The sequence below is a fragment of the Trifolium pratense genome, linkage group LG7 (genome assembly GCF_020283565.1).
Source record: "Trifolium pratense cultivar HEN17-A07 linkage group LG7, ARS_RC_1.1, whole genome shotgun sequence".
In the NCBI taxonomy this organism is placed as follows: Eukaryota; Viridiplantae; Streptophyta; class Magnoliopsida; order Fabales; family Fabaceae; genus Trifolium; species Trifolium pratense.
Window position 1 is genome coordinate 53,823,636 of NC_060065.1, and position 16,471 is coordinate 53,840,106.

Here is a 16,471-nt window from a genome sequence, read left to right on the forward strand (position 1 = left end):
AGTATTTCTTATCATGATTTTTTGTTTTTACTTTTCATTCAACTCGCGTATATCATTTAAAATTTTAAATTTTTTTCTTCAATCATGTTTAATACTACGTCCGTCCCTAATTATAAGATCGTGTTTGACCATCGCACATACGCCAATTCACAATTTTGATCACTAATATCTTTAATTTTCTATTAATAAAAATTATAAAAATTTAATATTTTGAAAGTAATTATCAAAACAAATTGAACAAGATATTATATGCTAATATTTACATTTATATATTATTAAAAAAATACAGTCAAAACAAGGTAAATGAATATTACATTTTTGTCAAACAAGGTCTTATAATTAGGGACGAAGGTAGTATATTATATGAATCTCTTTTGCAAAAGTTTAAATTATTTTAATAAAAAGATGAACTAAATATGAATTTTTCAGGGACCAAAAAGTGCGAAAAAACTAAAAGCAAAATTCTAAAAAACTATAGGGACCAAAAACATATTTAACCTTATAAAATATAAGGAAAAAGACAAGTGTACATGTCAAGAAAAAGTACATATAAAGATAGAAGAATTAAATCCATTCAGCTTACTCTCCCAAAGCAAGTTTCATGGTCAAGAGGTCATTTAATCAGAAGTTTAAATGAAAGAAGCACAAGAACCTCAACACAAATGCGCAAGGTATATTTCATGATTGACACCAAAATGTTAACATAGTGAAAAACAACTATGCCAGTTGAAAATCTAATCTAAGACACAAGGCATAATGTCGTTAACATAAATCGAAATCCAAAGTCACTACAAAGCATTAACTTGCTTGGGTTTCAACTTTTAATCCACTGTCTGTGGAACTTGTCAAGGTTGGTGAGCTTTCTGATGCTTTAACTACATTTGGGAGGTACCTCCAACAACGCTTGTGAACTCCGCTAATTTTTTTCGGAGCATCTACTAAAGGCAAACCTGCAATAATATGATATCAAAGCATGCCAGAGGACAAATGCTGAAAAATAACTCATTCAATGCACACTCACAATGTTTCATACCATGTCATTGCTACAACAGATTTCATCTAAGAATTTATTGAATAGTGAAGCTTCTAAGCTCCACATAAGCAACACATAATTGTCATGATAAGCCAAATTTATGAGATTTATAACAGAACATATATTTTACATGGAACACAAGTGAAAAAGAAAAAGTTGACCTCAAAGCATTCAAAATTAAGAACATGTTCAAGCTCCTACTTGAGTTCTCTATCAAAAGTCATAAAAATGTGAGCATTAACGTAATAACACTTGAATGAAAACCCTGCTGATATGCAATACCCTGATTTTTACACACATGAAACATACTACATCTTCATTTTCTAGGTTAGAGTCTAATCAAATGGAGAAACCCTTAATCTCGAATGAAAACCCAGTCAAAGATGTTTTCAATCATAACTGCTGTGTAGTAGACCCTGTACTTTGAAATCTAAGACCATTTGCAAGGAGTGGTACTCAGAAGGAACCCAACCTAAGTCAAGCTGAAATATGACAATCTCAGCTGTGCTACTAACTGATAGAAACATGGATCATGAAGTGGGCCTTGACTTTAGGCCCAAACCTAAGATATGGAGAGCACGGCTATATAAGTTGTTTCATAGAGAGAAAATAAGGCATCCAAGAATTCTGTTAGAAAGAATGGGTCACCATCTTGGTGATTGAGGGAAGCCTAGTGCTTTTGTGGCTGCTAGCTACTGCTATGAGTTTGTTATCTTTTCCATTACTCTTTCTCTTGTAATTGTTCATCCATTCTAATACAATTACAGTGTTTTCATTTCTATTCTACTCATCTTACTGTTTTCATTCATATTATTCATACACGAACCCATCACTAACATACCATTTACTTTGATGTGTGACTAATATACCATTTTCATAATAAAATTCATAAAACTGTTAAGAACCCGGAAATTAAGAACAGAATCTATAAAAGAGAAATAGATCAAACAGTGAAACTATAGTGTATTGAATAGAAGATGAACAAAGAAACTGTAGAAAGGAAATAATCCCCAATAAACCCCAGAGCCAAGCTCCTCAGAGGAGAAAATTCTCTCTGCCTAACCATAGTGGTTCATTCCAATATTCTTTGATACCTTCCACAATTCACTCACCTTACTATTTATACTACTCAAGCATAACAACTTGCCAACTAAATCTCTTACCCCACTCATTATTTACCATAATATTCTTACAACTCTCTTTATTACATAATATCCCACTGTTACTTATGACCTCTAATCGGGTCTCTATCAAAAACTGCATGTCATAAAGTCCAAAAAGCTAATGCGCATCAAACTTTTGGAATTTATCTCATCAGCAGAAAATAAGATGCTCTAGATACAACTGGCATATACTCTGGGTTGTTTTACCGCCTTACATTTCATCAAGCAAATGTTAGTATTCTTTGGTTGGTTATTCATCACTGAAATGACAAGGATTTCACAACAAGCATATTGAAAATAATTATTTTTCCATTTGAGTTAACCAAGAATCTTTAATAAGTATACAAGTTTGTTTAAAAATGAAGGAATTCAGAAAATGAAAAGTTGTCTTATAGAATGAACGGTTTGTGGAACACATAAGAAAGTTCTTTCACTAAGGAGTAGTTTATTTCTGGTAATGTGATTCAGAAGTGTCGGCAGCAGGAATGCATAGGCTAAGGTTTTTATCATGATTGCAATTTATGCAGTCACTTGGCATGTTGATTCATGGTTGCTGAAGCCTATCTGTATTATAGTTATGGGAAGGTGTATGTGAGGAAGCATAAGAATAAGAGTAATGGATGATTTGCTAGTGCTATAACGGTTTTAGGGTTTACGGATTAAAAAAATAGTGATTTTAATAAAAAATAATTTAGAGATTAGTTTTTAGAGATTTTATAGAAAAGTGGAATTTTTTTGGGTTTGTTTATTATAGTAAGAATCACTAAAATAATCTTTAGTCTGTTTGGATACAACATGTAAAATGATTTTTTTATTACAAAATAAGTTTCACCTTTTAACTTTTGTTTTCTCTCTCCTCTAAAAAAAATCTATTATTTGAGAAGCTACTCTTAACAGCTTCTTTTCTGATTATTTTTAGATTCTGATTTTTTTAAAAATCCGTAACAAACAGATGCCAAACATTTAAAAGTGATTATTTTTATAAAAAAAATGATTTTTTCCTAAAATAAGCTATAACAAACGGCCTCTAAGTGGGAATGTTGTGACGTGGCCAGGTGGTATTGTTAGGAAGGGAGAGAATATATATCTGATAGTATATGTAATAGAAGTGTGTGTGAGTAGTGCTTAGAATGGAAATTGGGTTGTTATTCTTGGGAGAGCTTAGGCCTCTCGGAGTGCCTATTATCCTTTAGATTTTCTGCACTTCGATTTCCCTACACTTAAACTGTAAACATTCACCATAGAATCATCTTGATTCTCAGAGTTACTCAATACAGCAGTGTTTACTTCTCTATTTCTAGCTGTCTGATATAATTTTTTCCTAGATACTAAAAAGCTGATTCTATCACTGTATTTCATAAATTTTCTCCATATACCATTAAACTCAAACACTTAGATTAGTTTCGTGATATGACTAGCATTAAGACTTCTCTTTGGAGCTCCATTCATATGGTTGTTTCAGGGGAACCTCTTCACTAATATGGCAAATAAATTTAACTGCTTTGTTTTATTTTAGCTGCCTTTGCTTTTCTATTTAGATAGATTTCTGATCCTTCCATGGGACATACTCTCTCTTCTTTGTTTCAATTAAATATATCCTTTTTATGCCTCAACAAAAATTGCAATTTCCAAAGGATAATTGATTTTCTTACTATCCAGAACCAAATCACAAGTATCTAACAGTGTTAGTAACTTGGTAGAACATTTTAACATGGCTATTACCAATAAAAATACTAAATTGAAGATTTGGTTATCAATAAACATTCTTTTAAACATCTTAGATGCCCCATCATCTATTACAGTAGCAAATAGCAAAAAGTCACTGCCCTACATCTTGTCATAAATTAACCTGCCCCTTCAAAATAAGGCAATAAAATGGAATGTACAACAGATGGTTCTATGTTGATTGATATCCTCAGAAACAATCCAAAAGCCATTCTGCACAGCCTGGGTAAGTGACCCAATGTTCAAGTTAAGCTGAGTAAATCTCCTAATTATAATGATCATGGCCTTGTGATACTTATATTAACTAAAGCATATTTTGGGGTACCATCTTAAACCTAAAAATAAGATGGCTTATTGAGCATCAACATAACTTTTTGGTAAATTTTCAACAAGCAAGTTCCACGGTTCCAGCACACAAAAATACATCCAGCTTCATTCTTTCATAAACTCATTCATGATTTAAAACTTTAAAAATACAACTCATAAAATGGCAAGATAATTTGAGGACTAGAACAATCAACAATGTGCACCCAAGGAATATCTGGATTTAGGTTCTTTAGAACTCTAAATAAATTTTCCCCAAACAAGAATATAACAATAAGGAAAAAACAAGTTGATAAATGGTTCTTTAAAAAATGTATTCACTATGCTCAAGCTCAACGATAAGGAAAAAACAATGAAATTAAGACTTCTATATGAAAAACCAATATTAAACAAACAGAATAAGATTATGACGAAAAGAGCAACAATCAGCCATGTTCTACTTAGACTTAAAAGAGAATGCATTTCTTATTTTACAAGCAATGTCATTTCTCCAACAGAGCGATTCTAGTTACAACAAGTATTAAATTTTGGCATGCGAAACCATAAAGATATTAACTTCATAATCTGACCAGAAACAGGTCGTATGAAAAACAAGTTTAACTCTAGCTAGCCCATAAAATCACCAAATTGGCCACTTAGCTACCGAAATATTAAACTAAGGCTCTAATCAACTGAATTTGATATAGCATATATTATAACTAATCAACCATATAAAAAATATAAAAAATTCTCAATCAGAACATTTATCAAACAGTTTATGTGCACAACTAGAATAACAAGAAAACTAAATCAATTCAAGAAACTAAAAACTAACCATTTTTATGAGCAATCCCCCATGCTTTTCCATGTTTACCATCCTACAAAAAAAAAACAATTTTTTTAATAAATAAAAAATAACAAGATTATGAAATTGAAGAGAAAAAAAATGAAATGTGAAGAGATTAAGAGAACCTTATAGAGATTGAGTTTGGTGATTTCGTAAGAAACTTCTTGCCAGTGAGTTTTGGCCATGTGATATCCGATTCCCCAGTTAGGTAAAAACTGAGCCACCTCGAAAAAATTCTTCTTCTTTCTTCGCTTTGATTTCTTTGTAGTAGCGGAAGCGGCGTCGGAAGAAGGAGAAGAAGTGGATAGGGTTCTGATGAAACTGAAAAGTGAAGAGTTTCGAAGAGTGTTGATTTTGGTAGCTAATGCATTCGCCATTGTTTTCCAAATTTCTTCCTTTCTCAGCGGCGGCCACTGCCTGATATGGAGTTAACAACGACGAGAATACGAGATGGTGTATATGAAATTGAAAATGGTAAAAAAATAAAATAAAATAAATGATATTAATAAAAAACATTATAGAAAAATTATTTGTATAAAAATAAAATTAGGTAAGTTGGTTCGCGAAGATTCACCAAAGTATGACGTTATCAAACATCAAGCAAATGTTGGTAGGAAAAGTTAAAATTATATTATCGTAAAATATGAGTCAACTTCTTATCGACTGAACCAATTTATGCAATTACCTAATATGATATATTGTGAATAAGTTAATTAGTAAATGAGATATTACTTTTTTTTTCTTTTTTTTTCCTCACTATTTTGAAAATTCATACTAATCAAATTTAAAACTGAACCTAATTTTTATAGATGAAAATTAAATTTAATTGTATGAAGAGGTAAAATAATGAGTTTTTTTTTTTTATTGATTGTGAGTGTAACATGATTTATATTGAAATGTGTATCTTTTAAATCTTTTGAAGAAAATGTTGCATTGTGAATCCATCAATTTTTAGTTATTTATAAATTGTGGTTACACATTTTTTTTTTTTTTTTACCGAATCAAGATTATCATGACATTAAAGAATAACTAAACACCGTAATGAAATTGACATTTTTAATCACTCCCATCGTCCGCCCATAGTGTGGTTACAAATATGACTTGCACGACAATATCATAAGTTTTTGTCATTACACACATACATATCGTGTATCTCCATTGAACTCAAGTTTTTTAATCTTTCTCTTTTTCATTTCATTCATTCTTATAGTAGAAAAAACTCCAATTTGTTGCATGGTTACAAACAGAAGTTGATCCTAAATTTCATGTCATTTTCTTAAGAGTATGAGATATATATATACTAGGAGGTTTATTCTATACATCTTCTAAAGCAAAGGTAGATTTTGAACCAATGCTTCAACAAGCAAGCACAATGCCTATTCTTTTCAAAGGATTTACAATCCAAAAGACTAAAAAAAACTAGGGAAATTTTTTATCCCTTTAATAATAATGTGAACCACAATGAAATTGTGATTGTGGCCAAATATAATAAGCCATGATTATGTTGCATTCTTAGTGAAGTTAACTCCTAAGAAATTCCCATGGTCCTGATCCAGTTCCAATCCTGCATCAATATAGTTCATTGATTGAATTAAATCATCCAAATGTTGGAAGAGTATGAAAGAAAACATTAGGATAAAAGTATTTTTGAGATTAATTACCTCAAGAAGCCAGCAAATGCTCTTAGACTCATATAAATGGTCAAAGCAATCCAAATTCCAATGAATCCACCAGCAGATGATAAAATAAGTAGACAAATTATGCTAATAATTGCCACTATAACCTGCGAATGAACAATGCTTATTACTCAAGGAAACAAAACATTGTAGCAAGAGTTTGGATATTGAAACCTATGAAACACTGAAATAGACACGAAAACTGAAACTTCAACACCAGATACGACACCGAAACTTCAACACCAGTAAAAATTTGAGAAAATTGAATAAATATAATCATATGTGTTAGTGTTGAACACCGACATGTACCAGACACCACACACGTCTTCAATATGTGAAGTATCGGTGCTACATAGATTGAAGTTGTATCATTTTTAACGAGTTGATAAGATTAGTGCATATTAAAACATGTTAGAATATACATACCATGGAAAAAGCTGAATATGCAAAATCTGATGCCCCAAAGTTGACACCATCAAATACAAATGCCAAACAGTTTAGGGGTTGAGTGAGTGCAACAAACTGGAAAAAGAGTTAATATGAATGTAAGTTCCACTTTATGGAGGGATGAAAATATAGATTACCAATATATCCTTTCAAATTTGAAAACGAAAAATTACCGGGATGCCAACTCTAATGAGGTGGATAACATCGACATCTTTTGTAAATAGTTTAGCTCCGAAGTGCAATCCTGTTCCAAGAATGAATGCAAGTGCCATTCCTAGAACCACACCCATCTGCAGTATAATTATATATTAGATAAATTTACAATTCAATGTATTCAAAAAGCTACTTGCGAGCGACATTTATGCTCATACTAAAAAAACATGTCTTCAAAAAGAACACCTGCAATACTCGGGATGCAGTCGCTGTGGCCTTTTCGTAGTCCTTGTTAGCAAATGCACCTGCAAGAATCGCCTGAGACCAAAGAATTGCATATCGTGCCAAGAATTAGGAGCGGATACATTGGTAGATAGGACAGATAAGCATAAATGTTTCATCAGTTTCCAATTTTTCACACGAAAAATGCTTTGATAACACGACAAGATACTTTAGTGGAGAGAGTAATGAATTATAACTCACCTGACCGGCAACAGCCAGACCATCAGCAAGAAGAGACACTGCCAACCAAACCTGCAGACAGACTTGAAATGCAGCCATGGATGTTGATCCGTGACGCGCAGCTAATGATGCAGCCAGTGTCACACAGAAAGTTACAGCAATGACTCTCATTAATAATAGAAAACCTGCATAACAATAATGAACAATTTATCTCTACAATGTCCTCATGAAATATGACGAACTTTTCGTGGACAAGCACAATATAAGCCCTTACCATTTTTGAGAAATCGGTCAAATTGAAGATGCTTGATGCTTGGAGGTATAAGATCAACTTGTTTCATCAAACTCCACAAGAGTATAGCTGAAATTAAATACCTACATTTGCGGTAAATATGAAAGTAAGAGATGAACAAATCAAAAGAAGCAAAAGGAAATTGAGAGACAGCGGACAAGATAGTTCTGCATAAAGTATCCATTCGATCCGTATTAAATAAATTATAATCAACACATTTGTATCGCAACCATTTAAAACGTACTGAGATATAACATGGGCAATGGCTGCACCGTTGACACCCATGCGGAAAACAAAGATGAATAGAGGATCAAGTGCTATGTTGGTCGCATCTCCTGCCACTAGATTACGATAAAAAATAGTAATTAGAATCAGATGATGGCAAATTAAAATTTATTTTGTCAAGGAATACATACCAGTAGCATATAAAGGAGTTGTGGTGTCTTTAAATCCTCGAAAAACTCCCTGCATCGCTAACGAAAGAAGAACTGCAGGAGCACCAAGAGACCTCAATTTCAGGTATTGCTGTGCAGGATGTAACATAGGAGAATCCTGTATAAATAAAACGGCCAATATTATTTGGCAATCATCGTGTGCTGATACGAGGCTGAATGACTAAAGATATAAGCGATTTATACAAAAGTACTTACAGAAGTTACTCCCATGAAGTTCAATAAAGGTTTTGCTGCAGAAATAAGTAATATTGCCTGGATGAGGCCAAGGATACCTCCGAAAAATAACGCCGACGAAGCTGAAGGAAGATACCTTCTCTTTTGTTCAACATCCTTAACTATATCAAAGCTTTCAGCAACCAAATCTGAGTTGTGAACACATTCATGTTACTAATCAGGAAAGCAGGAGTAAAGTTTTTTCGACTTTCCTATTGAGAAGCAATGCTCGGCAAACTAATCATAAAAATAGAAGAACAGTGTACTTTTCTGCGGTAAAAACTCTTTGGTTTCAGCATCCGGAGGTGTTGCAGCTTCCAAGCATCCATTCTCTTCTACCTGCGAGCTTGCTCCGCTGAGGGTATCTTCCTCTGCCACAAAAGAAGTTGTGACACTGACGAGTGGGAATATTGCTATCCTTGATGCTTGATTGAAGAGAGCTATGGAAACTCCTACAGCAGCAAGCTCCACCGGACCTGTAAGGACCAATAATATTCAACTCTAGATTCATTATATATAAGAAATTCAAATACATTGGCCCTGTTTGGATAAACAACTCAATTAAGCATTTATAACATAAGTGCTTATCATATAGGTGATTTTATCAATATAGCCTATCAGAACTATCCCACAGATACACATAAGACAGAAGATTTCTTGTTCTACTAATTTGAACGCCATGCCTACCGACTTTTTTTTCGACAATAAACTTAATCGAAGAAAGATTTGTCATAAGCTCAAAGCTAAAAAACTATAATAACATGGCGACATACCTAATTGGCCAATGAATGCAGTGTCAACCAATGAAGCAATAGGGTCAGCTGTCAAAGCCATTGCAGCAGGTAATGCAATTGACAATATTTCGCGACCAAGACTGTCTAATTTAAATACTAATCTGTAGTAAGAAGAAAATCAAAGCACATATATGAAGAACATTCATAAACAACTTCTGAAAAAGAAATGAACTAAAAAAGTGAGGTAAATTTCAACATAACAATCACTCTGCACCACTTAATATGATGCTAATTAGGGGAATTAGAGCTGAAATTTCTAAACCATTAAAAGTCACAAAAATGTTCAAAGATGGTACAAAAATGTTATACCTAACATCCTTGAAGAAAGTGTTAATTGGTATTCTCATCCAATCACCTGCTGAAAACAAACTCTCTTTCTCAGCCATCTTTGGAGAGCCAAATTCACTGTTTTGGTGAAAAACAGAACTATAGTTACAACAAGAAGTTGTTGATACAAAAGGAGCTTAATATCTAGGAACTAGTGTTCTTCTTTTATCTAGAATATTAACATTCACATATCATAATTTAGAGTCAAGAATATATTCTCCATATTATGTGGTTAAATACTTACCATAACAAAATAATCAAATATGTATCAAAGAATAAGAATCAACTTAACAACAGTGACGGAAAATTAATAAGATGCTTTAACATATTATTCTCTAACACTTGCAAAAGAATCAAAATTCATATATAGACTCTCTCAATCACATAAAAAACAAACTATAAAAAACCATCAGTATGAAAAGAAAACTAAAAATTAAAATTTCAAACTAACTTAAGGCTTTGAAATCAATGAAATTATGGAAGGCTTTTACACACACCTCAACTCAAATTAACAGGTGAAAAGCATGTAAAGTACTCCAAAATCTTGTAGAAGAAAAAAAAAATCATGAGAAAAGTGTGTGATGCATTGGCAAAAGGAACAAGAAGAACACTGTAAAGTCTAGAAGAGAAACAGAAACATATTTAAGTTAGCAACAAAATAAACAAAGTTTGGACTTGTTAGGACAAAAAAGAAATAAGTTTGGACTTGTCCACACGAATATGTTAATGTAGGGCCTATTTTCCACTATAATCTTCTCCAGTAGTACCGATATTATTATAAATTTTAAATCATATGAACCTATTTGTCCTTCACTCAATCACAGTCTTATTAATATTATAATTTATAACACACCCTCTCGCGTCGTGGACTTGAGACGCAGATATAAATGATGGATGGTTCTGATATCATTATGTCTAACTCAATTCTACAAAATCGATTTGTAAAATAAAAATTGTCTCTACTTTATAAATATATATTCAGATCATCTCACAACCAATGTGAAACTTATTAATTAATTTTTTGTCAAATAATTTAGTGGCCAAAAATTTCATTTTATCCGTGAATAAATAGGATGATCGGAGTTCAAATCCAACCCACTTCATAACCAACAGCGACACTTATTAACTATTGTTATTATTACATTATTATTATTATTATTATGATTGTGTGGCATGAATGGCTCATAAATACAAGATGTATGTATGTGGTGGAGGTATACTAGTACGAGAATAATTTTTGAGGTCAAAAGTTTTGGAAGTGTCATTGCATGTATACTAGTGTTTGGCACGTGTCTCATGCATTCTTTCGTGTGGAAACTGGAAAGGTACTACATCCACATAATAAGGAGAAAATGGAAAGTAGTAAAATGGTTTCAAAGTGTAACGTTTGTTTGGACTCATACGTTAATTGACCGATTGGTGGACCATAGTTTTATTAACTTTTGAATCAGAATTTATTGCTTTAGATTCTCTCCACAATTGTCTACACTCGATGAGAAATTCTTAAACGAGTACTCACCTAAGCATTAATGATTAGACATAATCAATTAAATAATTACAATTTATTATTATGTATTATATAATTATAAATAATTAATAGAATAGTAATTAAAACTAAATCTCAATAAATAAGGAAAGAAACAAAGGGAAAAAAAAGATGTCAAGAAACATGTGCTATTCACTTTATTAATTTTTTTCCTTCTAATTTCTCATATATATTTTTTGTTTCAACTAAGCTCTTTCTTTTTGTTTTTTGTTTTTAATTTCTTTGTTTCAATTATTTTTATGTGAACACTTTGATGCTTAATATATTGTTGAATATCCGTTAAGTATAATATCATATTTTGATATTAACTTATATTTACATAATTCATATTTCAAATAATTTTGGGTATGAAATAGTGGTGCCCAACAATATTAGTTGGGTACCAAAGAATTTATCTTATTTTTATTCATTATTATTTTTGTATATATTTTTTGGAAACTTAGGGATTGTCTTAACTATTATGAATTTGTTTGATAAAGAAATAGTGAATAGTTGATAAACAAACTTATATTGTATAAATTATAGCCGATAAACTAGATAATTCAATCTGTATTATTTAGTAAAATTAACGGTTGAATTATCTTATTAATATAAAGTGCCATAAAAAATATTTAATTATTTTAAAGTAATTAAGAAAATAGGAATAAAATGAGAGAAAAATAATAAAATATAAACTATTATTTAGGTGAAATATAAAATATAAATTATAAACTAATTGAATTAGCTTATTAATATAAATGCAAGGTTTCAATTAGTAAAAATAAAATAAAAAGAAAGCTTAGTATGGAAAAAAAAAAAAAACAATATGTTGAGCGTATGAATATGAATCAAAATATAAAATGCACATGTAATTTTTTTTTCTTTTCCTTATTTATAAAGAATTGGTTTTGTTAAATTTATTTTTTTGGTTAAAGAGATTTAGTTTTATTAATTACTACACTAGGAATTTATCTTGATTTAGATCTTTTCCGGACTGAGTTATTAGAGTTCAACTCTTTCAACACGTTGCTCAACTCAACAGACTAGGGATATCCCGTGAACCTCGCCACACTGGATCATGTCTCTCTTGATCAGGACCGTCAGATCATTCTTACCTCGCGACACTGGATCTTCACGGTAACATACATCTTACTCGTGAATGATGTATGTTACTCTAAAGATGCCACCATTCTCCGGTCCCCCGTTCCTACCAGTGTTCTCCAAAACCATCAAAAGATCATCTAGTAAAGAAGTTTCCCACATAAACATTATCTTCTTATGCCAAGTACAACCATAGTTTGGTCCCATCTCCACCCGACACCCTCATAATTGAAATGTACTCTATTTCTTGAAAGAAATAAGAAAAGAAGCGGGAACTTTTTTAATAGAATTATAGCAAGTGTATTAAATATAGTCAATAATTATAAACTAAGTTCAGAGATTAAGATTAATATAAAAACTTTAGTAAAAAAGAAAATTAATATAAACAATTCAATATTTTTTTTTTATACGCAAAATTTTATTATAAGGAAGTACTAGGGGTACTCAATTCCTTACGATACAAATCATATGATTAAGTGTTTTGGAGACATACAAAAAGATTACTACACCGGTCATAAAAAGAAAAAGAGGAGTTTCGGCCTTTGCGACCCTTAAACCAGAACCAAGAAGTAGCTATATGTCTTAGGTGGAATAGTAATCAAAGAAGGTTTTAAGGAACATTAATTTCTAAAATCACAATCAACAATTCAATATGTCTAAAGTAACAAAACATAGTGTTATAATAGTGAATTGTTTCTTGATCGAGTTCAATTCATAAATCATCAGAATATGAAAGACATTAAACACAAGGTATAACCAAATAATAATAAGCTTAGCAATCAGCTTAGCAAAGAATCCAATCTCACATGGGAGAAGTAAGCATGTAGAGACCAGCAGGTTCCATTTCATTAGAGAGCAAGTGGCAAATGGAATGGTTGAATTTCAGTATTGTCCGACAGAAGAGCAACTAGCAGATGACTTTACGAAAGCATTGAAATTGGACAAGTTTGAATACTTAAGGAAGAAGCTTGGTCTGATAAAAGTTTGAATGTGTGTTCTAGTTATGAAATTAAGGGGAAGTGTTAGATTGTAATATCATAACAAGAATATTAGTTTGTTAGTTTTGAATAAGTTGGTTATAACTAACTAAGTGAGTTAGTTAGAAACCAAGTTAGTTAGTTAGTTAGGAAGTTTGTTATTTGCTTTCTAAGCAACTGTGTTTTTAGATTGTATAAATAAGGATCAATTGTATCATTTGAATAATGGCCCTATGTAGAAGAATAAAAATTATATTTTCTCTTCATTAGCAATCTAGAGTATTCATTCATTCCTCATTCGAAATTCATTCAGTCCATTCGAAGCACATTTGCTCGAAATAGAGTTCATGCTCATATGCTTACCTTGATCCTATGCAAATTATGCAGTATATGTGTTTGATGCTTCTTGCTGCGCCAACAATTAAAACCCTTAATTATCAGTTGGACCAATTAATTCAGTATTGGTGATGAGACGTTAGTAATGATTATTATTATACAATATGACCTTAACTAATGACCTCTAGACTGCAGCATCTATTACAATTCATGATCCAACTAACTAGGTATATTCAAATTTCGATCAAATGGCTCTCTAACCTCTGTATATTAATTATCTTTTATATTATAAGCTCGTATACACAAGCAAATCCTAAACCCTAATTTGTTTTCCCTGTTTCCCTCCATTTTATCTTGCAATTTTTATTAAAAAATAATACAATTTTGTCTTAATTAGGATTCGAACCCGCAACCCTTCAATGCAAGGCAATATTTCCAACCACTATGGCAAGTATACCAATTGTGATTAAAATTATGTGCAATAATTGATAAGCACCATCAATTTTAAAACTATATCATATCAAAATTATTGTTGACTATATTATTCATCACGAAATATTTTTATGTCTTTCCTGATCAATGTTTTTTTTCTACCGGATCATAAATTTAGAGAATAATTATCATGTGAGATTTGGAAAGTTATTATCAAGTGTGATTTGAAAAGTTATTATCAAACTCAATTCTGCTAAATCATTTTTTTTTTGCAATACAATCAAACACAACCATAGTCATGTCACTAATCACATTCATTATTTTGATTTTAACATTGCATATTTAATATTAACCGATGATCAATTAATACAATATGCACTAGCAGATATTGAGATGATGTTACGTAGTTGTGGGAAGAGTTTAAAAGAATATCCTATAATGCCTAGAGCAGACACATTATTAGTTCCTGGTATACAAAATAGTTTAATACACGACGAATTGAATTATAACAGAAAATCATTAGCTGAGGAACATATTAGATTGATGTTAACTATGACTTCAGAGCAACGTAAAGTATATGACACAATCATGACAAGAGTTAACGAAAACAAACATGGTGTGTTTTTTCTTTATGGTTATGGCGGTACAGAGAGGACATTTATCTAGAGGGTCATGTCAGCCGCATTACGCTCAAAAGGTGAGATAGTTTTAACAGTTGCCTCAAGTGGGATCACTGCATTGCTTATACCTGGCGGTAGAACAACACATTCAAGGTTTTGTATTCCTCTAAATGTTGACGAGTTTTCAACATGTACCATAGTTCCTAAAAGCCCATTGACGCTATTAATACAAAAAGCAAAGCTCATTATATGGGATGAAGCACCAATGATGCACAAACACTGTTTCGAAGCTGTTGATCAAACTTTAAAATCTGTTGATGAAAAAAATAAACATGTTCCCTTCGGTGGAAAAGTTGTTGTTTTTGACGGAGATTTTAGACGAATTCTACCAGTAATACCCAAAGGTACAAGGCCAGAAGTTGTTTATGCTACTATTAATTCTTCGGAATTTTTGTGAAGTTTTAACATTGAGTAAAAACATGAGGCTTCTCGGTGGTGCTTCGAGTGCAGACGTTGAACAAAGAAGATTGTTTTTTGAATGGGTTTTGGGTGTTGGCGATGGAGAAATTGGAGATGACAACGACGATGATTTAGAACTTGACATACCATCAGATTTATTGATTCCAAATTCAGGTGATCATCTTGCTTCTATCGTTGAAAGCACATATCCCTAACTTTTACAAGACATGAACGATATAACGTATTTCCAAAATAGAGCTATACTAGCTCCTAAAAATTCAATAGTCGACACAATCAATGATTATATGTTGGATTTAATTCATGGTGAAGAAAAAACATATTTGAGTTATGATACTCCACTCACACAAAATGTAGACGGTCAAACAGTGCATGATGTTCATACTCCCGAATTTTTTAACAAGATTTCTATGCCAGGACTTCGAAATCACAAGTTGAGACTTAAAGTTGTAGCTCCAGTTATGCTATTAAGGAATTTGAATCAAAAAATAGGATTATGCAACGGAACAAGACTTATTATTACGAGATTGAGAAAACGTGCTCTTGAAGGAAAAATTATTTCAGGAAGTAATATTGGTGATCAGGTTTTCATACCTAGATTTTCTCTGACACCATCTGACGTGAGAATTCCTTTTAAATTTTAACGAAGACAATTTCCTATAATGATTTCTTTTGCAATGACTATTAATAAGAGTCAAGGACAATCTTTAAAGCATGTTGGGATATATCTTCCGTCGTCAGTGTTTTCACAGTTGTATGTTGCAATTTCAGGAGTTACTTCTAGAAAAGGATTAAAAATATTGATCATCGATGACGACGGTAAAAATACGACTAAGACTTCGAATGTGGTCTATAAGGAAGTCTTCCGCAATATAACATAATTTTCTTTGTATGAATATTTTTCCAAAATAATTGTTGAACTAACGTTTAATGTTACTCAACTTTTTTCATATACCTTACATTATTGGAATTATCATATCTTATTTAATCATTATATAACTTACGGCTAATCAGACCCGTGCACCGCACGAGTCGATGTTCTAGTTATTAAACAGTATCCCGAACACTAGCTAAAGATATAAATATGGAAAATTTAATCTGTTCATGGTCACC

General features: G+C 31.7%; 2 protein-coding genes across 2 annotated transcripts; both read right to left on the minus strand.

Moving 5' to 3' along the window:
- Nucleotides 1-556: 556 nt before the first annotated feature.
- On the minus strand, nucleotides 557-5,547 carry LOC123899753. The gene is made up of 3 exons (XM_045950963.1): nucleotides 5,197-5,547; nucleotides 5,060-5,102; nucleotides 557-950 (listed from the first exon to the last, which is right to left on the minus strand). The coding sequence occupies exons 1-3, from the start codon at nucleotides 5,446-5,448 to the stop codon at nucleotides 799-801; spliced, it is 447 nt and encodes a 148-aa protein (XP_045806919.1). The 5' UTR covers nucleotides 5,449-5,547; the 3' UTR covers nucleotides 557-798.
- A 679-nt stretch (nucleotides 5,548-6,226) lies between these two features.
- Nucleotides 6,227-10,739, minus strand: LOC123897251 (protein DETOXIFICATION 42-like). The gene is made up of 14 exons (XM_045947810.1): nucleotides 10,388-10,739; nucleotides 9,873-9,968; nucleotides 9,543-9,664; nucleotides 9,036-9,245; nucleotides 8,752-8,918; nucleotides 8,518-8,653; nucleotides 8,346-8,442; nucleotides 8,084-8,184; nucleotides 7,831-7,994; nucleotides 7,594-7,665; nucleotides 7,368-7,484; nucleotides 7,174-7,269; nucleotides 6,733-6,854; nucleotides 6,227-6,635 (listed from the first exon to the last, which is right to left on the minus strand). The coding sequence occupies exons 2-14, from the start codon at nucleotides 9,947-9,949 to the stop codon at nucleotides 6,593-6,595; spliced, it is 1,524 nt and encodes a 507-aa protein (XP_045803766.1). The 5' UTR covers nucleotides 9,950-9,968; nucleotides 10,388-10,739; the 3' UTR covers nucleotides 6,227-6,592.
- Between the last annotated feature and the right edge of the window lie 5,732 nt (nucleotides 10,740-16,471).